The sequence below is a fragment of the Plecotus auritus genome, assembly GCF_963455305.1.
Source record: "Plecotus auritus genome assembly, chromosome: 2".
NCBI classification, from domain to species: Eukaryota; Metazoa; Chordata; class Mammalia; order Chiroptera; family Vespertilionidae; genus Plecotus; species Plecotus auritus.
This window is the reverse complement of record NC_137771.1, coordinates 35,307,220-35,330,287: the sequence shown is the minus strand read 5'-3', so window position 1 is coordinate 35,330,287 and position 23,068 is coordinate 35,307,220. Positions and strand designations below refer to the sequence as shown.

At 51.8% G+C, this 23,068-nt stretch overlaps 1 protein-coding gene across 3 annotated transcripts in view; it reads right to left on the bottom strand.

Annotated features, from left to right (window-relative positions):
- The window catches only part of TTC39A (tetratricopeptide repeat domain 39A), a 49,527-nt gene that overhangs the window by 1,639 nt on the left and 24,820 nt on the right, over positions 1–23,068 (bottom strand). For 2 of the 3 annotated variants that reach the window (XM_080654065.1, XM_080654064.1), the window contains exons 3-17: positions 19,480–19,611; positions 18,488–18,564; positions 17,291–17,358; positions 15,585–15,649; positions 13,659–13,758; positions 12,221–12,286; positions 10,128–10,236; positions 9,539–9,606; positions 9,402–9,461; positions 8,410–8,571; positions 5,675–5,766; positions 3,759–3,879; positions 1,944–2,055; positions 1,277–1,391; positions 90–206 (exon numbers count right to left, since the gene is read on the bottom strand). In XM_080654065.1, the coding sequence (XP_080510191.1) occupies positions 90–206; positions 1,277–1,391; positions 1,944–2,055; positions 3,759–3,879; positions 5,675–5,766; positions 8,410–8,571; positions 9,402–9,461; positions 9,539–9,606; positions 10,128–10,236; positions 12,221–12,286; positions 13,659–13,758; positions 15,585–15,649; positions 17,291–17,358; positions 18,488–18,564; positions 19,480–19,611 (1,464 nt within the window). Of the gene's footprint in view, positions 1–89; positions 207–1,276; positions 1,392–1,943; positions 2,056–3,758; positions 3,880–5,674; positions 5,767–8,409; positions 8,572–9,401; positions 9,462–9,538; positions 9,607–10,127; positions 10,237–12,220; positions 12,287–13,658; positions 13,759–15,584; positions 15,650–17,290; positions 17,359–18,487; positions 18,565–19,479; positions 19,612–21,971; positions 22,036–23,068 lie in introns of all 3 variants that reach the window. The other variant, XM_080654066.1, reaches the window with a different exon arrangement.

Below are 23,068 nucleotides of genomic sequence, written 5' to 3'. Positions count from 1 at the left end.
CCCAGGGACGAGGGCCCGGGCTCTGGACTGCCATACTGCGTTTGCCAGCACCCTCCCTCTGCCCCCAGCCAGGGCTAATCAAGCCTTACTTGGCAGTTTCCAAGAGTTTGACAGCCTCTTCATTTCTGCCTTGCTCCATAAACAGCAGAGCCAGCTCCAGCAGGGCATTTGGGATCAAGTAGTGGTCATATTTAATCTTCTTTTCGCTGTGGGGAAGAGGAGGACATGGCTTATAGGCTTGCCCTTGAAACGTCCTTCAGGCTTCTCCCAGGCCTTCCCCAAATGGGAGATCTAACCCATGCCCTCAAGTGGGGTTTCTAGCTCTGAATTCTAATTTGGGAACGTTCCCACTACCTAGCCCTAGAAAGACATAGGTTCCACTGCAGAGCCTTCTAGACCTCTGCATCTGGGACCCAAATCCCTAACAGCCTATGGCTCATGTCATATCCCTGGCCACTTCCACGTCAGTCCCCAAACCCCTTATTCCTGGCTGAATTATTTATTATATTGGGAAGTGTCCTATCTCCAATCTGGCCCCTCTAACCTACCCACCATGCTGTCCCAGAACTATCCTTTTAGAACCCAGATCTGCCCTGCTTGGTATCCTTCCTCACCCTTTTCTGTCTACAGGATAAAGTTCAATCTTGTAAGCAAAACAGCCAGGCCCTTTGCAGTCTAGGTGCGCAACCCTCCCCTTATTTTGTTTGCAACCCTTTCCCTCTATAATTTCACCCAGGCAAGCCTAATCATTGTCCCTCTAACCTCAGGCATATCTGTGCCAAACATTTGCACATGCTGTCCCTACTCCACTTAAAACTCCTCCTTCATTGCTTTCTCTGCCCAATAAACTTAACTGGCATCCTTGGAAAACCTTTCCTGGTATCTTGAATTAGGTTTAGGTCCCTCCTCAGGGCACCTGCTGTCTTCTCTGCTTCCCTGTGCCACGGCCCTGATCATATCAGATTGAGTTGCCTGTAGCTGTTGATCTGTAACATTTGTAATCCACAAGGGCAAGGGCAGGGTTGGGGAACTACAAACTTCAGGGGCACCACAAAACTCAGTGTGGATAGGCTCCTCAGTCTGGCAGCCCTGCCAGATGAGGTCTGAATGATCTGTGCCCTGCAAGGCCCTGGCACAGAGTAGACACTAGTACACATGTAGTGCCTAGGGGGAGGCACTGGAGTGCACAGAAGGGAGAAGCAGTCCTAAAAAGTCTACCCAGGAGAACCAGGCCACAGTAGCCATCTGGATTGGGAGCAGCCACAGAGGCACTTACTTGGCAGAGATGCTCCTGAAATTTTCCTCAGCCTCCTGGACACGGCCCAGGTATTTCAGACACAGGCCTTTCAGCAGCTTCACCAAGCACTCATCATCCACTGAGTACTCATTCTCTGAGAACAGGGCAGTGAGAGGAGAAAACAGGCTTGTTTATTTCTGCAACAGTTACTCATGGAATCCCTACTCTGTGCTGGGCCCTGAAGACACAGAGATGACTCACAGATGGTCCCTATTCTCAGGGAGCTCACATCTGGGAAGGAAAGACATACTAAGATGATGACAATACAGTGAATCAAGCAAGGCTGCTTGAAGGAGGCCAGAGGCTGTGGGAGCCCATCGGAGGCCTTGACTCTACCTGGGGGACAAGAGACAGCTTGGAGGAGCTGTCATTGAAGCTCAGTCTAGAAAGGCACATCCCCCAGTAGGGGGTGTGCAGGAGGCAGCTGATGGATGTTTCTCTCTCATTGATGTTTCTAACTCTCTATCCCTCTCCCTTCCTCTCTGTAAAATATCAATAAAATATATTTTTTAAAAAATAAAAGAAAGGCAAAGGTCAGTTACCAGGGTAGAGAAAGAAGGACGGACATTTTTGGTAGAGGAAAACTTCAACTGCAAGTCCTGTGGTCTGACCCAGCCTGGCAGATTCAAGGGCCTGGGGTAGTCACCTGGGCCCTTTTCCAGCATCTCTTCAGCCTTGGTGATAATCTCAAGTATCCCATCTGTGAGTTCGGGCTGCTTCCCAATCACAGCGTAGCCATTCCAAATGTACATCATTTCCTGAAGGTAGGGGAGCAAGTCAGTCCTAGGTTTCTTTAATGGGGTCTCAGTTTCCCCATCTGTAAAATGGGCAGCTCAGGTCAGAGGGTCACTAAAGGCCCTTATAAGCTTCTAAATATTGGAGAAATAATTTACCTCAGCACTTCAGTATTTCCAATAGAGTTTAAGACTGTGTCACTTCACCTGTTCCCCCAAGGCGTTGGGCTTGAGTTACCATCATGAAAACTATGAAACTCCCTGATTCCTTTTTCTGCCTTGACTTCTAGGAAGCTCAGAATACTAACATGTTCATTCATAGTAATTTTGCTTGGGTTAGCATTTTCTAAACTATCAAACCAAGTAATAGATGTGAAAGTGATTTGTATACATAAAGTTCTAGAAAGACATTACTGTTATGGTTCTTGTTATGTTCTAGGGAGGGAATTTAAGTTTAGACCAGTGTTTCTGAAGATCATAATATGGTCCAAAGTTAGCAAATGTTCCATTAAAAAAAAAGTTCCAGGGCCCAATGAGTTAGGAAAAAACGTATTCAAGCTTCTTGAGACTTACCCTGCTGATTGGTATATAAAAGCTTCAAGGTCTACATTATATACACTTTGTTTAGAACAGTCTTACCTAATATATTTCAGAAATCATTTTACGCATAAATGGTATTTTCCAGATTATAATTTGGGAAATTCCTAAATTTTTGGTATAGGTGCTTCCCCTACCCTTCCTTACAACACCCCCCCCCCAATTTGATGACAATAGTTTTACTTTATAAAATATTTCTAAATAGAGATAGTCAGGATACAAGTTCTAAATACATTCTATAAATATTGAATGCTTTTATTTATAAAGTGTCTTAACATTTTATCAGCTGATTCTCATAACTGTTCTATGAAATGGGCAAGGTATATATTACCCCATTTTATATTAAAGAAGGGGGACCCTACCCAAGGTCACAAATTAATGAATAGTAGTAGATTCAGGACCAATAAAAGGCCTTTGAGGACCTTTTCTACTTCTCTGATGCCTGCTAAAATCATGCATGGAATTAGCATCATAAAAATGATTCAGAACATAGGCTCAAAAACCAGACTATTTGGGTTTAAATCCTGACTCTAACTCACTAGCTGTGCAACCTGGACAAGTTATTTTACCTTTCTACTTATATCTTTTCCACTTATTAGATATCTTCCTACTTTTATAATCTATTGGGACTTAGTATCCCCATCTGTAAAATGGGAATACCACCAGCATCTACTCAGAGGTTTATTGTGAGGACCAAATGAGGCCATGGGCAATGGGTGTGAGTAACCTTGAACACAGCTATTAATAACAGTGTCAGCTATTATTTCAGAGCTGACTATACCTCATTCCCAGGGCTCAGGGGCTCAGAAAAGCTCAGTCCAGTGATGGGAACAGTGTAAACAACAATCACGTAACAAGATTGAAACAATCAGGGTAGGAACAGGAGCAGCCTCTGCCTGGGGACAGGGTGTAGGCTGTCTAGGAAGGCTGCTCACTTGTCGCCCCACCCCCAGGAGACCAGACTCATCTGTCTCCGCATCCCAGGTGAATTGTGAAATCCCTCCAGGCCCCTGAGGCATGAAGGTCTTTCTCCCTCATCCACTTCCTCTGGGCCCATGGTTGTACCCCTGGCTCTCAGCTAATCCCTATAATCCCAAACAAATGCAATCCCAAAAGACCCTCCCACCCACCAGAGCAGGGATTGGCAATGAGATGGGTTTGGAAGCGAGGTAGCGCCTGGACTTCCTGATGGCAAACTTCTCTGTGGGTAGAGATTTCCCAGCTATCTTGAGTTTCAGGCCTGGCACAGCCCTGCAAGAGAGATGAGGAGGGTGGGGGAGGGTGAGAAAAAGCAAGAGAGAACTGAGTCCACAGACTGCCCAGTGGCTGCTTGGCACCTCTCTGGGCCTCAGTTTCCCCATCTATTTGATGATCATGTTGGACTCACAGCCTACATCTTGTTTCACAGGCCTTGACCCAAGACCTGACCACTTCCTGTGGGTAGGCAAAGGGCTCCTTCACACCAGCTGGCAGAGGAGAGAATATACACAAACGCCCAGGCCTGTTCTGCCTTCTAGCTGTCTCTTCTCCAGTCAGCCAGCCCCATTTCCGGAGGGGCTGACCCCATTTCACAGTGGAGACTAATACCCCAAGAACGGGAGGGACCTGCCCAAGACCGCACATCTGGAAGCTTTAATTAGCTCTTGCCACAGGCAGTTGTGGCCTCCTCAGCTGTTTGTAAGGGCAGAGTAAAATGTGGTATGCAGCCAAGCAAGCCTCCACATCTGGGGCCTCACCCACCCAGCTCCATCCCACCTTCCAGATTTCTGCCACAGTCACGGGGTGTGGCTGTGACCCTCAAGCCTGAGCCGCCCAGGAAACAACTGGACCTAGTTGTGAGCTCCCCCACCAAACACCACCCCTGTTTATTCACGGCAAAACTTCTCTGGGCTGTTTTCCCCTTTCCAAAATGGAGATAATGATATGAAGGAGAGCAGAATTGTCACCCCACAACAGGCCTCTTTGGCATAAGGATTATTTTAAGCTGGTTATTTTTAAAAAATAGCAGACACAGGAAAAGCTCTTGAAAACCTAGAAGTTACCTTTTGTGAGAGACATTTATATTTACAAGGGATATCCCATCTGTTAGGGTACCTCCCTCTCTGTATCAGGAAGAGGGGGATGACTAAATCTCTAGATGCTCATCAGTGCAGAAGAAAATGACTTCATTATGCATCACAACCTTACCCTTGGTTATGCTTTTCTGGTAACCCCACATACTGGTTCCCCACCCCCAACACCTTTAGTCTTCAGCTGAAGATGGTATTTACGGTGCTGGATTCAGCCATTTTGGTGAGTTGCTCAGTTTTCCTGGGTCTCTCCCTCTCCCACATGTACAGGAGGCATTCAGGTTATTGAACTTCTGTTTGTTTTGCTCCTGTGAATCTGTCTTTTATTATGGGGGGAGGAGAAGGGTCTCAGCCCAGACCTAGAAGAATAGAGGGAAATGATCTTCCTCCCCCGTTCTCAACCTGCAAGGCTGAGCCTGCCCCAGAGCCTTTGCAGCAAAAGCAAACACAGCAGCTACAGGTGAGAATGAAAACAGCCCCCTTTGTGGCCCCAGGCCCTACCCCAGGGTCTTTAAGTATATTCTCTATTGGATTTGCAAAACAGCCCTGCCAGGCAGAGGTTATTCCCATTTTATGGATGCTGAGATTGTCTGAGGTGACCCAGATAAGTAATGGCAAAGGCTGGATTTAATCCTGTTTATTTGATCCAACTCTTTGGCTCTCTGTGTGCTTCTCTGAGTGTTAGCAGGTTAACTCAGCCAAGGGTACGTCTCTGGACCTCAGTGTCCTACTGACCTGACGAAAGAGGCTCAGTGGGAAGGGTGGTGACAAGACCACTTTGGTGAAAGAAAGCCTCCGAACAGACTCAAAGGGCTCTAATAAGCAGCCCCAGGAGGTGGTGATGGAAGGGAATGGTGGGCATGTGGGGCAATCCTGGGGGAGGGTCCGGGCGCTCAGGGCCAGGGATGCTGTCAGCTCAGGGTGTCTGGATAGACCCTGGCTGAAGCCCACAATGGGGGTGCAATGGTAGAACTCACCTAAACAACTCCACTTCATCATCCCCAAACGGCTTGTAGTCGTCCTTCCCAAACATGCTGAGGTAGGCAGCCTTCATGTAGATGTAGGTAGCCTGTGAGAGGCAGGGCAAGAGTCGTGTGAGGAGCCCACCTTCCCAGAACAGCTGTGGAGGCTTGTGGAGCTGCAGACCACATGTTACTCTGCTGAGGAAGCCACAACCCACATGGCAATTCATCTGGCACAAATACCTCATTTGGCCCAGCAGAGGAGCTAACATTATCCCCCAGCCCCAGGGGAGAAACAGGGGGAGCTGAAGCAGCTTGAGAACTTGAGCTGGGAGTTAAATCCAGGACGGGCCCATATGAAAGCAGCTGCCACCCTCTCCACTCTGAAGCAATGGAGAAAGTGACTCAAGCAACCAGTGGATGCACAGGCAGTGCTGAGGATAGGATGGAGATATGCAGGCCAGGCAGCAAGGGCTTCTGGGAAGCAATTACTTCCGACCGGGCCCCTGAAGGCCAACAGGAAGATTCACAGAGACACACAGACCCTGAGGATGGACTTGCCAGGCAAGGGAAACAGCTGAGCAGAGCCTGTGTATAACCAAGATACAGATAGGCAGCATAAAGTATGGGATGCATAAATGAGATGTGAGGCAAGAAGAGTGAGCAGGACCCTGGGCCACGGCTATCTGAACTGGTGAAACTGCCTACTGTGTGCTAGGTGCTCTACATACATCACCTCACGTGATCCCAAAGACAATGCTAGGGTAGGCACCCTCTGCTTCCTGGGACCTCAGAGCTGCTTGGGGCAGAGCTGGGAGTGACCCCAGGTTTGTGTGGCTTTAAGGGCCTTGTCCACTGGATCCACAGCCACCCCTGACAAGAAAGGGGCGGCTGTGCAGAACCCCCTTCCTCCGCCCAGAGATCCTGAAAGCTGTGCCCCTTCCCCATAAGTCCAGTGCCAGAGGAGTCTGGCTCTGTGCTGCCCTCCAGTGGCCGAGCCCTGATCCACAGCTCCTGCCACCCCAGCTGCTGCCAAGGAGCTACCTGCCCTCCTGCCATTAGTGCAGAAAGAAGTGTACTGGGTGGAGGAGGAACCGGAGCCGGACATCCTGGAGCCTAGCCTCTGGAGAAGGCGGAAAGCAGCTCCACCTGGCAGCCCAACCCATGCTGAAGCCCAGGGCTACTCCTAGTTCTACGCTGACCTCAGCACCTCAGTCGGTCCTTCACAAAAACAGAAAAACTGTTTTGTGGGGTGTGGTGGGAAGAATCCCCCCTCACTGAAACCTGTTCCCCATCCCACCTTCAGCTTCCTGGTGTCATCCTTGCCTTCTCCCTCTTCCCCATCTTGGCCAGCACTGAGTCACTAAGTCCTCATGATTTTACCTTCCCTCTAGCTTTTGCATCCACTGGCCTTGAGCTATCATTCACCTCACTTACTGCACCAGCCTCCACACTGCTCCTGCTCCAGGCCACCAGGGATGATGTCTTTCTATTGTCCTAGTTTATATGGTCTCCTAACCCAGTGGTCGGCAAACCGCGGCTCGCAAGCCAAATGCGGCTCTTTGGCCCCTTGAGTGTGGCTCTTCAACAAAATACCACGTGCGAGCGCGCACGTACAGTGCGATTGAAACTTCACGGCCCATGCGCAGAAGTCAGTTTTCGGCTCTCAAAAGAAATTTCAATCATTGTACTGTTGATATTTGGCTCTGTTGACTAATGAGTTTGCCGACCCCATCTTTCTGCACCCCCTCCTGCCCCTGCAAGCCATTACCCACACCATGCCAGTCAGATCTTTTTATGTCAAATTACGTCCGTATGTCCTTGAAATGTTCTTGTGATATCCCATCACACAGGATAAAACCCAAACCCCCTCTCATGGCCTGCAAGCCCCATCCAGTCTCCCCCAGTTTCCTCTCCAATTTCATCTCCCACTGTGTCCCCCTCCCTTATATCATTCTAACCACCCTGGCTTCTGGGCCATTTCCAGAATACGTGAAAGGCACTTGGCTTCAGGTGGCAGTGCCCAGCAACCACAGGAGGGAGTTCTTAAAGCCCAAATCTAAACCACAAGCATCAAGGGTACCTTCACTGTCAGATTAAAGCCTAAACAGCCACTCAGGGCCCTCCCTGACCTGCTCTTCCGGCTCCTCTTCTGCCAATTATTCCCCATCACCCCTTAAACTCACCCCAGGCCTTTGCCTGTGCCTTTCCTCTGCCTAAGATGTCATTGTTCCTTCTCTGCCAGGCTTATCCGTTGGCTTCCTCTAAGAGGCTTCTCCTCCCCCAAGACAGCTCACCCACCTTGAGTCACCAGGAGGTAGGTGATGCAGTGACCTAGCATTGTGACACCCTTGGACATCAAGCTATTAAGGGATCTATGGGGCACATTGATGGAAAACAGCAGCCGCCTCCTCTGATGGGACTTCTGTCTCCCCAGGGTTATCTGTTTGCCCTGGTTCCTGTCGTTTCTGTATTACTCTACCAGGGTCTGTGCAGTCAGATAGCCCTTGTCTTCAAGAAGCTCCAGCAGCCCTGGCCAGTGCTACTCAGTGGTTAGAACACCAACCCCTATATCAAAGGCTCATGGGTTCGATTCTCAAACCTGGGTTGCAGGCTCGATCCCCATCCCAGTAGGGGCATGTGCAGGAGCCAACCAATTGATGCGTCATTCTCACATCAATGTTTCTCTCTCTCCCTCACTCCTCCTCCCTGTTCTCCCCAGTTCCCCCCAGCACTCGGTGTGAGCCCACCTTGGACCAGGAGTTCTCCTTGCTGAGCAGGTCGGCGTAGAAGTAGGCCATCTTCCACTGGCCCTTGTAGGTGAAGCACCACATCAGCTCCCAGTAGCACATGTGGTGGAACTGCTTCCAGTGCTGCTGGGCCTCACAACACTCCTCGAAGCGCCGGACGGCCTGTGGGCACCTGCTGTTCGGCCTTCTGGTGCCCCCCAGCCAAGCCCACCCACCCTCTGCACCCACCCAACTCCACTGCAGGCCCAGCCTGCTCCAGTGCACATGGTCCACCACTGTGCGGGAGACGGGCCTCCAGTCCTTATTATTCCCCCAAGTCTCACACAGCCTCAGGCCCAGTTCCTGCCTCTCTCTGCAAGCTCTAGTCTTTCCATGACAAAGTGAAAGTACAGGATAGAGCTATCATAGAGGGAGAGCAGGAGTGGAAAGTGTTAACATTAAAGCAATGTAATAGCATCTGTGCCTCAGAATAAACTCCAAAGGTTTCCGTAGCTCCTCCGGAGTGAGCTGGATCTGGGGCATCTGTCCTGCTGCCGGAGGAGTCACAGCCAGGGCAGCGGGAGATCCCAGGACTCCACACTGTGGAGTCCATCCTGGGCCTTGGCTTAGTGCTGGGGTCTCTGCCACGACTGTGGTCCTCCCCTCTCCACCCCATCCGATGGCTCCCTCCCTTCTATGGAGCCCTCACTCTCCACCACCAGCACGCCCCCCACCTCCCCGGCATTCACTGGGTCCAGCCTGTCACCACACCCTGAGTACTAGTAAGTGGGTCTTCCCATGTCCCTGCCTTACACCAGCACCTCCCTCTCCAGGAGCGCTGCGTCCTAATCTCCCCGTCAGAACCCTCTTCTCCCCAAACTGCCTCAGAAGTGCCTCTCCCACTCCTGCTCTGCTGTCCGTTTTCTCTTGGGCCCCCCTCCCAGCTGACCCTGTCCCTGAGTATATCTCTGTGCGTCTGACTTCCTGTTGGCCTGGGAGACCCCATTACTCACGGCGTCAACGTTGCCTTTGATGGCTTCAATCCGCCCTGCAAAGAACAGGAAGATGGCACCCTGCAAAGACATGTGTGGGTCTGTGTGGGCCCATGCAGCACAGGTGGGCAAGGGTGTCTGGCAGCAGTGGAGCTCACCTTAGGGTATCGCTTCAGGTAGGGCTTCAAGAGCTTTTCTGCCTCCTCGATGTTGACATTCCCAGTGCCTGAAGGAGGTGGGGGTACAACACATGTCACCACCACCACGGGCTCCTGTGATCCTCCCGGCAACCCACCAGGGCCTTCTCAGGGCCTCTGTTCCCCCCTCTGTGAAATGGGGATAATATTCTTCTATCTCTAGAGGGATGGGAGGATTAAATAAGCACAGATGTCACCTCTAGCATATTACAGGGCTCAATAACTAAGAGTCCATGCCCACTAACCCCAAGGAGCTGTGCCCAGAACCCCAAGGAGCTGCCTACAGTGTCCTCACACCTCTACAAGGTGGGCATGGGCATCGCCATTTCACAGATGAGAAAACTGAGGTTGGGACCTACTCAAACTATGAGGAAGTGAGTAGTCAACAGGCCCCAGGACAGTTGAGGTGGCTCTGTTGTTTGTGGTTTCAGTGCCCCATCCCTAGTCTCAGGGGTCCAGTCAGGGTGTGTAACCCCTCACCCTCTTGACCCCTGCCCTTAGAGCCAACCACACCCCAGAGGACCTGCACTGGCCCCAAGGACACTCCTACCGAGCACGAAGGTGAGGAAGGTGTGGTAGCACAGCAGCAGCATGACGCAGAGCACGGCTCGGAAGCTGTGCCCCGAGGCACCCTCCGCCAGCTGCAGCAGCCCATAGTCCTGGGGACAAGAGGCCAGATTGAGGCCAGCAAGGCCTGGGCTCCCCAAGCCCACCCTGGGACCCACGGAGGGACAGGGGCCTGGAGGTGCTGCTGGAGATGGGGGCAGAGTGGTGTACCTAGGAGGCCAGGTCAGCTGCCCCCAGGCTGTGCCACCTTCCTGCGGGGAGCACACACTGCTGCTAAGGCCACAGCAGAGGCTCGGGTCTAGATGTCCCCACCTCCTCCACAGCCCCTCGCCCATTCTTCCCTTTTCCACCTGTTTGGCTGGTGGAGGGTGCTGAGGCCCTGAGCAGCCCCAGGCCTGGTAAGGGGAGGAGGAATGACAAGAAGGCAGATAATCCTAACCCACAGGCCCAGGGCACAGATGGGACCACGAGGATTGTGGTCTGGGAAGGCTCCCTGGAGAAGAAGACTCCAGAGCCTGGCTGGGGAGGAGCAGAAGCCAGACCCCACTCATATCCCTGACGGCACTCTGCCTCTTAGTCTGTCCTCCAGTGTTCCTGTGCTTGCTAGGGTACAAATCTGCCTCCCCTGCCTCACACCCTCCAGGGCTCCCCTACTTCCAGGATAAAGACAGAGCTGGCGCTGGTGCCTCCATTCTGGCCTCGCCACCTCTCTTCCTGGCCAGGCAGGCCGCACTGTCGCAATTCGGCCGGCAGTTCTCAAGCTCTTCCCGCCCAGCATCATCCTGAAATCCTACCTGTGACCCAAGGGCCTTCTTAAGAAAACAAAACTGAAAGGGACTTTCAGAGCCTCCCACCAGTGTTTTCCCGCCCGGGTCATGGACCACATGTGGTGACCAATATTTTAGAGGTCCACGCACAGGCATGAGGAAGCAGAGGGTCCCACGGGAGGGTCTTCCCTTCTCAGTTCTCTATCTGTCCGTCTGACGGTGTCCGGGAGAACACCTGGGCTCCGTGCTGGGCCTGTTCAACATCGCTCTGGCTCTGAGCTCCCTTCCCCACGGAGGGAACGGCCTTGGCAGACCACTGGGTTTTTGTAACATTGTTTGGTCCTCATAGTATTTACTGTTATGATTGTGTTCTGTGTAGCATATTTATTTTAAGTAAATTTAAATAAAACTTATGAGCTATTTTTCAGAAAAATAATATATAACTAATAATATAGAGGTCTGTGCACATGGCAAAAATCAACAAGGGCTAGAAAAAGTTCAAATTTGAGAAACACTGACCTGGTTTATTTATTTTATTTTATTTTTATTTTTTAATAGTTTTATTGATTTCAGAGAGGAAGGGAGAGAGAAAGAGAGATAGAAACATCAATGATGAGAGACTCATGATTGGCTGCCTCCTGCACCGCCCCCTACTGGGGATTGAGCCTGCAACCCAGACATGTGCCCTTGACCGGAATCGAACCTGGGACCCTTCAGTTCGCAGGCTGACACTCTATCCACTGAGCCAAACCAGGTTGGGCACTGACCTGGTTTTAAAAAGCCCTTGTTTTACTGAAAAGAGGCTCAATGTCACAGGGAGAAGGGCATGCCTTCTAGCCAAGTTCCTTCCTTCACACCAAGTCTCCTCTGCCAGGAAGCCTTTCTTGATCTACCTGGGTACTCAGGTTCCTGCCCTCAGTAAAGTGAGTCTGGTTTCCCGCCTCAAGGCCTGATGCATAATACAGCTTCTCTTGGGCATGTCCCACACCAGAATATAGTCCAGAGGAAGGGACTTGCTCTAGCTCTTCACCTGTCAGGCTCAGGAAACAAGCCCCAGGCCCCTGCACAGAGCTGCCTTTCACAGCCACCCTTGCCCCAGAGCCTCCACCCTGTGAGGTGACCAGGCAGGGCTCATGACTGGAGAGTAGACTGAAGGCCAGAGAGATCTGGGCCTTGTCCAGGGAACTCATACCGATGGGGGCTGAGCCAGAATTGGCCCCTCGGCCCCGCAGCCCCTCATGCACCTCTCATTTAGCTGAGTTCCAGTCCTGGAGCTGGGGGGTCTAGGGTCCCAGAAAGTAGGCATTACCTTGTTTCCTGAAAACCCCACAAACTCCAGCAGCCTCAGGATCCTAGTAGGAAGCATGGACAGCGTCTGCAGGAACAGAAGCAGGTGGGCACGTGCAGGGGCAGCTGCCCTTCCCACTCCCCAAACCCCAGAGTCCTGGGGGTCATCTTGGGGGTGCAGGCCCTGTGTCTGCAATGCCAGGTTTCCTGGAAAGCCAGCTTCCCCAGACAGAGAAGTCTGACAGTCGACAGAAGTGAACTGCGCCCAAATTCTCACCACTCCCAGCTGGGTCACCTTGGGCAAGTTACATATCCTCTCTATGCCTCCGTTTCCTCATGTGTAAAATGGGAATAATAATAGCCCTTACCTCATGGGGGTGCTGTGCAGATGGATCAAATTAATCCATGTAAAGCCCATAGAAGGGGCCTGCACATGTTAGTCAGCTATTGTCATTACTACACCGAACCCATGCTTTGGACCAGGGACTCTCACTGCATTTGATCCTCAGAACAGCCCAGCATATAGGGCTTATTGACCCTTTTGACAGATGGGGAGATTGAGGCACAGGTAAGTGGCAGGACCTGTCCAAGGCCCCAAAGCTCATCAGAGGTGGAGGGAGTCCTTGAACCCAGGACCGTCTGGCTATAACCTGCTAAAGCATCCACTGCACTTTGCAGCTGTATTTCTCAGCACCTTGGCCCAGGATCCCAGCTCCCATATTACATATGAGGAAACTGGCACTCAGAGTGGGGCCAGGACCCCTACCCCAAGGCCTGCTCTAAGAACAGGCTTTGCCTGAAGTGGAGAGTGCCGCTCCCACCCCTTATCCACTACCCCATATCACACACACACACACACACACACACACACACACACACACACACACACGCTCCTCCCAGGTGCAGGCACGGCTCTTCTGAGCCTCCCTGCTAACTCCTACCGTTCCTTCAGCCTAGAATGCCCTTCCCTGCCTAGAAAACTTCCCCCACCTATGGCTGCTTCAAGATCCAGCTCAAATACTACCCCCTCCATGAAACCTTCCACAATCCCCCAGGAAGGAGTTTGGCTCTCCAGTCGCTGTGGGTCATCAGCTGTTTCCGGGCCTGTCCCCTTCCCTGCCATTGGTTCGTGTTTAACCACCAGCCTCCAAGGCTGAAAAGGCCCTGGTTTACTGTTTGTCCATTTCTGATGCTATAAATATTGCCACTACAGTAGATTTTAAGCTTTCAACTTGACCTGGGAAGAAATGCACAAAAGGGACTCTGGAGCCAGTGCCAGCACCCACTCCACCCCCACCCAAGCTGGGCACCCCCCAGGCTACAACAGGTCAGCTTCACCACTGAGGCCAGGGTTGGCACAAAGCCAGGAGCGCAGCAAAGACCATGTGTGTGGCGGGATGTGCGGGGGAGATTAATTTTGAGCCCAGACACTGGACATGGGCAGGGGCACTCCTACTCACCAGGTTGAAGGCACCCACACCAAGCTTCACGCCTCCTTCAAAGTGCCTGTGGTTCTCCCCCTTGCAGTATTGTGAGGACTGCACGAGGCTGTCCAGCTCCCTGCAGAGGGAAGCAAAGCACATATTGGGGGCTGGGTCTCATCCCAGCTGGGCCTAACAATGCCCCGTTCCCAGCTGACCTCAGAACTCTCGGTGTAGAGATATAACAGTTCCAGCAATCCAGGAAGCTGGTATTTCCAACCACCTCTCCCACCGTAATAACACACTCCTCACCCCTAAATGTCAGCCATATCAGCCATAGCGCACCTGCCTTGTCCAATACCTAGGCAGTTGCTTGTGCTCTGCATTTTGTCTAAAACACTTTCTCAACCTCAGCACCACTGGCATTTTAGGCTGAATAATTCTTTTTTTGGGTGAGGGGGCTGTCCCGTGCATCGTAGGATATTTAGCAGCATCCCTGGTTTCCACCCACTAGATGCCAGTTGTGACAAACAAAATGTCTCATGGGGGTGGGGATTACCCCCAGTTGAGAACCACTGGGCTAACTCCAACACCCCCTCTTCCTGGAGTCTCCTGGTTAGAATCCAGCTCTTTGCCCAGCCACCAGCTGTACAAAGCCCATATCACAGCGGCCTGGGACAGCACAGAGGCTTTAAGGTGCGCCTGCCTTCTTCCCTGCCTTAAGCATCTTGAAGGCTTTTAATCAGCAGACACTGGCTGAGGCCTCTCTGTGCCAGGCACTGAGGGACAGCAGGGAGCCACCAAGCTGCGGCCCCCCCCCCCAAGCCTCCCATGGGGTCTGTGAAGGTAAGGAGGGCCTCAAAGGAGAACCCTGGGGCTCGACGCAGTCTGGGCTTCAGGGAAGGCTTCCCTAACGAGCTGACATTTGAGCTGAAAACTAAGAGATGAGGAGGGATGAGCCTGGCACAGAAACAGTGTTCCTGGCAGAGAGAACAACATGTCCAAAGGCCGTGAGGTACGAATGGGGTTGGCCATGACCCACGACCTCATTCTAAGGCGAGAGGAGCCTCGGAACTTGGCAGGGGGTGACCTGACAAGCCTTGTGCTTTGGAAACATCATGCTGGCAGCTGGTGGGGAGACTGGAGGAGCCAGAATGCTCATCTGCTTTCCCTCACACAATTCCGGCACCGACCCACCATGGGTGTGGTGCCCACATATTGCACGGTGTGTTACACCCAGCAATACCTTGCAGTCACACTCAAACTCTCTCTGCTGGGAAATGGTCACATTAAATGGGAGAAATAGAGATGATAAATAGTCTCACGTCAATTCAAGTAAACTTTTAATGGAAAATGATTTTTAATGCCAAACTTGGGGTGGGGGAATGAGCTTCCAGAGCTCTTTGGATTCGGGAATTATAGATGTTTGTAATACCATGTTAGGTAAAAGTGTTCTGTTTTGAGTCTTCATTCTTTCATCCATAGACATGGCCTCTGCCTTGCCCAGTGCTGAGATGGCACAGAAATGATCTGGCCCTCGGGCAGTTGCTTCCATCTGAGGGGGTATGTGGACACCATCCCTGTGTACTGGAGAGGTCAAGGAAGGCTTCATGGGGAAAGGCTTCATCTGGATGTGTAGGAGTTCTGCTGCTATTCTCAAAAATTACTGTGTCTTTCCTCCTGCCCCCACCATACCAAGCTGTTAGTTCAAAATCTGTGTCTTAAATACCTAGTTCAAGGTCAGGCACAGAGTAAGCAGTCAGGGGAACCAACAGACACTCCCAGGAAAACCAGGGGAATAATATTCCAGAAAGCTGAGGTCCTGAGGGTGCAGAAACCTGCCTGAGGTCACACAGCATCCTAGGCGTCCTGCCTCCAGCCAGTGCCCTCCGCCTCCCACGGAGCAGCCCGAGAGGCCCTGCGTAGCAGATGCTGTGCCCCAGGCCCCCCGCCTGCCCCACTCACTTGTAAGTCTGGTAGCTGTTTCGAACTTTGATGCCGCCCTTGATGAAGCTCACCATGTTCTCATCCTGCAGGAGGGAGAGACGCTAAGAGCTGGGCCTGGGTGGGTAGCCAGAGAAAGATCATACAAGACTCTGAGCCCTGCCTTCCCCTCCCTAGGTCCAGCTCTATGAGGGGCCCTAGAGGGATGGGGTCAGAGGTCAGCCAAACCAGGTCTCCCTGCCCTTGGGACTTGAGATGAGGGTCTTGCTTACCAAACAAGACCTCCAAAATGCCCCCTTCATGCTGGGAGAAAGGCCTGGAGGAGACACTCCCCATGATTCCCTCATGGTTCCCAGTGCCTCCTCTCCCTGGAGGAATGTGAGACGGGAAGAGGGGCGCTCATTTTTGGATTGTTGGTGTTTTTCACAAGCTGGTATTTATCACATCTGTAATTTAAAGCACTAATACCTACAGCCCACCCAGCTGTTCCACTCCTGGGTGTACGCCCAAGAAAAATGGATGAACATGGGCTGTGGAAGTGGCCTTCAAGAATGTTTACAGCCCGCTGCTGATAGCGGCCAAGAACCAGAAACAACCCAAATCCCCTTCGGCAGGAGAATGAATAAACAAACTGGTGTATTCACAGAAAGAACATCACACAGCCACAGGACTGGGTGAAGAAAGCAAGTCCCACACAGCTTGAGGCCTTACAAAGCTTGACGCCAACTAAAACATAATATGCTGTTCAGACATAAATTGGAAGATGAAAAGGCTATTTTTAAAAAATAGGATGGATGGGAAGTGATTAACATAAAACTCTAGCTAGTGTTCCCCCCCCTGTGGAGGGAGGCAGGGCACAGGGTGGGAGGGGCCCAGAGGGGAGGAGACTTGCTAGCAATGTTGTGTTCTCCAGTTGGGTGGGGGGGTTCGTGAGCGTTTATTTATTATGTGTGATACTAGAATAAACAAAATAAAAGGACATTCCTGGTGCAATTATTACAGTGATCCTAATGAAGGATTAGGATTAAATCCAGTTCTAATCACCAAAGGCCCAAAGAGATAGAAAAAATAGCAAAGAAAATTAAAAAGCACCCCAACAATAAAATTTATATGTGCTTTTCCACCCTAATACATATATTTACATGATGATTATATGTGACAATTATAACCCAGACTTTTTGGTAAAATCATGAGGTGATGGTTCTCTAATTACCATTGTGGGTAAGGAGTGCAGGTTCCTAGTCGGCCAGGTCTGGGTTCAAATCCCAGCTCTGCTCCTTCCCTTAAACCCTCCCCTTTGCAGGTTTGCGAGATGAAGATTAAATAATATATGTCAATGTTTGTGAACACAAACATGTGTAAGGTATGTAAAAACCACACACCTGTAATGTATGTGCAAAGTTTGGTACGTTGTAGAAGATGCTACAAGTCAGCTTTTTGAATGAATCAAGTCAGCTCGTAAAGCAGTCTCTGTGACCATGCCTGTCATCCCATGTGACCCTCAACAGGAGCAAGCAGTCCGGAGGTGGAAGCGCATCCTGGTAGCGGATGGAGCCCACACCTCTGCCACTGAGCCTGGCCAGGGCTGGGAGTGCTGGGTGACTGAGCCTCAGTCCTTATTGAACCCCATGGGAACTGATCGTGGCTGCTGTAGACCCTTCTGCCTTTGACACGGTGGCCCATCTTCTGAACTCCCCAGGCTGCTTGTATAAGTAGAGGGTTCCTACCTGCAGGAAGGTCAGGGCTGCTCTCTGCAGCAGGCATTCTGCGTAGCAGACCTCAGCGTGGATTTCCTCTGTGGGGAGAAAACCAAAGCCCTGTGGCCTCCGGGGACTCCTGGCAGGAAGCTTGGGCCAAATCCTCCCCACTGCCAATTCCCACACTCCCCACCCCATCACCCAGGTCAGGTTCTGCAGTGCTCACGCTGGTCTGAATTCTTTGCTTGCATTTCCTGCCCCTGGTCTTGCACCTGGTTCCCCCACCCAACACCCAGGATGTCAGCACAGGGCCCTCAGCTGCTCTCCTGTCCTCCAAGCCCCGCTGTGGCTGTGCACCAACACCCCACGGGGGCCGGGCAAGGAGAAGGTGCTGGGTGAGCAGATGAACAAAGAAGCTGTGGGAGCAAGGGAAGGAGACCTCACAGCCAGGGACACTTTCCAGAAGACAGGGCATTTGGGTTGAAAAAGGAGAAGGCCCAGGAGAGCCAAACCATTCCAATGTTGAGGGACGGCTGAGGCCCAGGAAGTTGAAGTGGGTGAGGTGGGAGGGGGGGGCAGGGAAAGGAAAGGCCACTTGCAGAGGGACCTGATGGGGAATTACAGATTTGGTCCTGTGGGCGACAGGGAGCCATGGGAGATATGAAGGAGGGAATGGCACCATCACATGCACTGTTTCTTGGGGGAACCTTCTAGGGCTCTCGAGGTGGGGAAGGCCATTTGCCTCCTATTGAAGAGCCCCAAATTGTTCACGGTTGCCTGCTGCTACCTCCAGGGTTGTTGCGTGGGGCACAAAGACACCACATGGCTCTGGCCACACAGACCATCCTCCACTGCCTTCAGCTGCCTTGTCCCGGGTGTCACCTTCTAAAACCACGTTCCCGCTGGGGCAGACGAGATCACTGCTACCTAAACCAGGAAACCTAACTGCACACAGTGCTCAGGCACCCTGGCCCGAGGAGCAAAGCACAGAGACTCTTGCGCTGTCTTCCAGGTCCTCGGCAGGTGATGCCAGCAGGCAAGAGTCTTATTGGCTCCCCCTTCCTTCACCAGAGAGCCACTCCTCAAACCCCATGTGTGTCCCAGCATCAGGCCAGGGCTCAGCCCCCTCCGCGGGACTGGGAGGATGACCGCCCTTCCTGCCACTCCCGGGGCCTGAACTGGGCTGCCCGGGGCCAGCAGGGCTGAGAAGACATCTGGGTGCCACACCTTCCGTGAATTGATCCATGTTGGGGCGGTGCACAAGGTTGCTGAAAGAATCTGTTACAGAGGACTTCTTCCGGTACCTGAAGAGGAGAAAGGAGCCTCTGATCATTCAGGGAATGTGAGTGAGGGTCCCAGGTGAGCTCCTGCCCCTCCCCGGGGACTCTACACACTGAACCCAGGCGACTTCTCCAGCTCCAGGGCTTTCTCACACCCGGGCCCTGCTGTTGCCTTGGTTGGAACCCTCTCTCCTCCCTCCTCTGCTGCTAGTCATCCTTCACAAACCAGCTCTGGCATCACCTCCTCCAGGAAGCCTCCCTCTCCTCCAGCTGAACCCCCAGAACCCTTAGTGCTTCCCTACATCACACTGGGATGCCACTTTTTGTGCCTGTCTTCCCACCAGGCAATGTGAGCATCAAACTGGCTGGGGTCTGGTGATTCGCTGGGTGGCCAGCACCCAGCACAGGGCATAGCCTAGGGCAGTGGTCAGCAAACTTTGGCTCGCGAGCCGCAGTTTGCCGACCACTGGCCTAGGACAAGCATGATTGTGTGCCCAATGAGTGAGAGTCACCTGGGCACAAACACTCAGGGTCTATTGATTCATTAATTTAAGCAGTAACATATACTGAACACCAATTACACACCAGGTCCTGTGACTTGTATTTTCATTCAGTCTCCATGACAACCCTGTCATCGCACCCATTTTATACATGGGAAAGTCAAGACCCCAGAGGGACCAGCCTAAGGTCAGAGAGTTATTAATGATGGAGCCAGAATGTGTCTCCTCCTCATCAGGCCTGGCCCTGGGAGCCCAGTGAGTGGCTCCGATAACAAGGTTCCTGAGGCGGTGCTGACAGGGCCAGCTGTTAGCCTTGGGGACACAGCCTCTTCGCCAAAAGGAGCAGGACTCATAATGGCATTTTAGGCACTGGGATAGGCCAGGGTGGCAGAAGGATGGGCCTCATGACCCCTCAGCCCTGTCTGCCCCAGGGCCTGACCTCTGACACAGCAACTGTGCCTCCTTCATCATGTTGCCAGCAAGCAGGATGTCCTGAGGGTCAAAGGTCATCATGGCCTGCATCTCCAGGATGGTGGCATACGTCAGTGAGTGGTACATGCTCTCCTTGGTTCTGCCGGAGAGAAAGGACATGAGAGCACCGCCTCCCAGAACGTCAGAGACAGCTGGCTCTGTGCCAACTGCCCACCACCCCCTCCCATTCTGCCTGGGGGCTGAGGGAGGTCCCAGGGAGGGAAGAGACTTGCCCAAGGTCTAAAGACCTCAGATCCCAGAGAAACCAAGATGGCGGCATAGGTAAGCACCTAAACTGCTGCCTCACACAACAATTTCAAAACTACAACTAAAAGACAGAACGGACACCATCCAGAACCACAGGAAAGCTGGCTGAGTGAAAATTCTACAACTAGAAGGAAAGAGGAAAGCTCACAGAGAATTGGAGGTACGGCAAAGGGTATTTGTGCGCGCAGAGAGGAAGGGCGGCTGAGAGCCTGGCTGACTTTCTCTGGTGGAAGGGGGAAGGAAGCCCCCGAACGCACTGAACCCCAGTTCTGACTGCACTGAACCCCAGTCCCGGGCGAAACCCCGTGGACCCAGGCTCATACGGGGGAGTCTGGACTGTCAGGTAGAGAGAAAGGCGCCCGGAGACTTGGAGACCCGGGGGAGACCCGGGGGAGCCCCGGCGGACAGGGGTCTGGAGGCGCGCGCGCCTGTGTGCACAAAGGCTGCGGAGGTTGCCACAGGCTTTCCCTAGCAGAAGGGAGTCGGAAGCTCCTGACTGCACTAAACCCCAGTTCTGACTGCACTGAACCCCAGTACCAGGCGAGCCCCTGGGGACCCACGCTCTTATGGGGGGGAATCTGGACTCTCTGGCGGAGACTAGGGAGCCGGGGAAGGCAGAGGTCTGGGGGTGCGCGCGCTCAAGGGCAAGGCTGACTGGAAGCCAAGGCTGTCTGCTCCGCCCTGAGACTCCACCCCATCCAAGCTGAGCACAGAGGCTATTGCAGTTTGACAAGTCTAATCCTATAAGGCTGTCTCCAGCACCGAACTTCTCCCAACGTAGATGCAGCTGATCCTTACAGCCAACTGGCCTGGAGGTCAATTCCTCCCAGTGATACCAACAACAATCAAGACTTAACTACAACAAGGCTGTACACACAGTCCACAAAGGGGTACACCAAGAGTGTCCGCCTCAGGTTAACTGGGGAGGCCAACCCACTGGGAAACCTAGCACACAAATCTACCCTACCAACTCAGGGAAGCAGTGAAAATGCGGCGTCAAAGAAACAGATCACAAACGAAAGAAGTGGAGGAAAACAAACAACTGGATATAGAATTCAAAACCACGGTTATAAGGCTTTTCAAGAATATCCTAGAAAAGGCTGATAAATATAATGAGACCCTCGAAGATATGAAAAAGGACCAACTAGAAATTAATCATACACTGACTGAAATAAAAAATATTATACAGAGACCCAACAACAGACTAGAGGAACTCAAGAATCAAGTCAAAGAACTGAAATACAAAGAAGCAAAAAACACTCAACCGAAAAAGAAAAAAGAAAAAAAAATCCAAAAAGTTGAAGATAGTGTAAGAAGACTCTGGGACACCTTCAAGCATACCAACATCAGAATTATGGGGGTGCCAGAAGAAGAGAGAGAGCAAGATACTGAAAACCTATTTGAAGAAATAATGACTGAAAACTTCCCCCACCTGGTGAAAGAAATAGACTTTCAAGTCCAGGAAGCACACAGAACCCCAAACAAAAGGAATCCAAAGAGGACCACAACAAGACACATCATAATTAAAATGCCAAGAGCAAAAGACAAAGAGAGAATCTTAAAAGCAGCAAGAGAAAAACAGTTAATTACCTACAAGGGAGCACCCATACGATTGTCAGCTGATTTCTCAACAGAAACTATGCAGTCCAGACGGGAGTGGCAAGAAATTTTCAAAGTGATGAATAGCAAGAACCTACAACCAAGAATACTCTACCCAGCAAAGCTATCATTCAGAATTGAAGGGCAGATAAAGAGCTTCACAGATAAGAAAAAGCTAAAGGAGTTCATCACCACCAAACCAGTATTGTATGAAATGCTGAAAGGTATTCTTAAAGAAGAGGAAGAAGAAAAAAGTAAAGAGAAAAATTATGAACAATAAATACATATCTATCAACAAGTGAACCTAAAAATCAAGTGAATTAAAAACCTGAGGAACAGAATAAACTGGTGAATATAATAGAATCAGGGGCATAGAAAGGGAGTGGACTGATAATTCTCAGGGGGAAAGGGGTATGGGGGGTTCAGGAAGAGACTGGACAAAAATCATACACCTATGGATGAGGACAGTTGGGGGGGAGGTAAGGGCAGAAGGTGGGGTGGGAACCGGGTGGAGGGGAGCTATGGGGGGGAAAGGAGAAACAATTGTAATAATCTGAATAAAGATTTATTTTTAAAAAATAAATAAATAAAGACCTCAGATCCCAGCAAAGTGGCTATAAGTGACGTTCCAAATCTGAGCCTCAGTTTCTCTTCTGTTCTGTAGAGATAACAGCAACAGGCTGCTGTGAAGACTCAAAACTGGCCTCAGGCCGCACTTCCCAGCACTCAGGCAGGGCCCACCTCTACCTTCTCCCTCACCTCACAGGTGCAGGCGGAGGGAGCCCAAGTCTTGTCCATGGGATCATTTGGATCCTCAGCCCCACCCCTGGGCTTCCCGGGACCTCCTCCTCCTCCCACCGCCTGCCTTTCCGAGTCCACCCTCAGATCATGATGCTCTCTGGCTAAGCCTCTCTGGTTAAACCTCCAGGCTTCCACATCCCAAGAGATAACACTTGGGTCCGAGGCTCCAAACAATGCAGGCCCCGCCCACCTCTCCAGCCCAGTGGTCCTGTCACTTCTGCTTCTGCCCTGTGATCTGGTCACTTTCAAGACTGAACCGCACGTGCTCTCCTCAAGAAAATCCCACAGTCTCCCTCCTCCCAGGTCTTTGTACTTGCTGTTCCCTCAATTTGCAATATCCTTCCCCTCCCCTCCTGTTCCCTGAGAATCAGGGCCACTTGGAATCCCGGGCTCCCTCCTCAGGGAGCATGTGTCTGTAACTGCGGAGAGGCTCAAACGGAGGCGCTTGCATCCGCAGAGTCCCAGCTCCCTCCCCAGACTGTGGGCACCTCAGTGACAGAGCTTGTGTAGGATGCACCTCTGTCCTCAGCACCAGTGTACGTCAGGCAGGAAGCCTTCCCTCAGCCTCCTCAACTATAGGCTGTGCTGGGACTGGGGTGCGGGGTGGGGAACAGTTAGTCTAACACATGGAGAGAGCAGCAGGCAAGTTGGAATGAGAACAATGCCAGTCCCGCTCTGTACTCGGAGAAGTCAGAACGGGTCTGGGCCTTGATTTATGTTCCTGAAAATGGGAACAATCATGCTGGTCTGCCTGGGTCCTTGTGGGCTGGCTGGGGAGTACCCTTAGCTGGCACACAGTAGGTGCCGCAGTGGTTTCACTCCCTTCCCTGCATCCCCTCATTAATTACTCGCGAGCTGCAGTTTGCCAGCCACTGACTTAGGAAACTCCT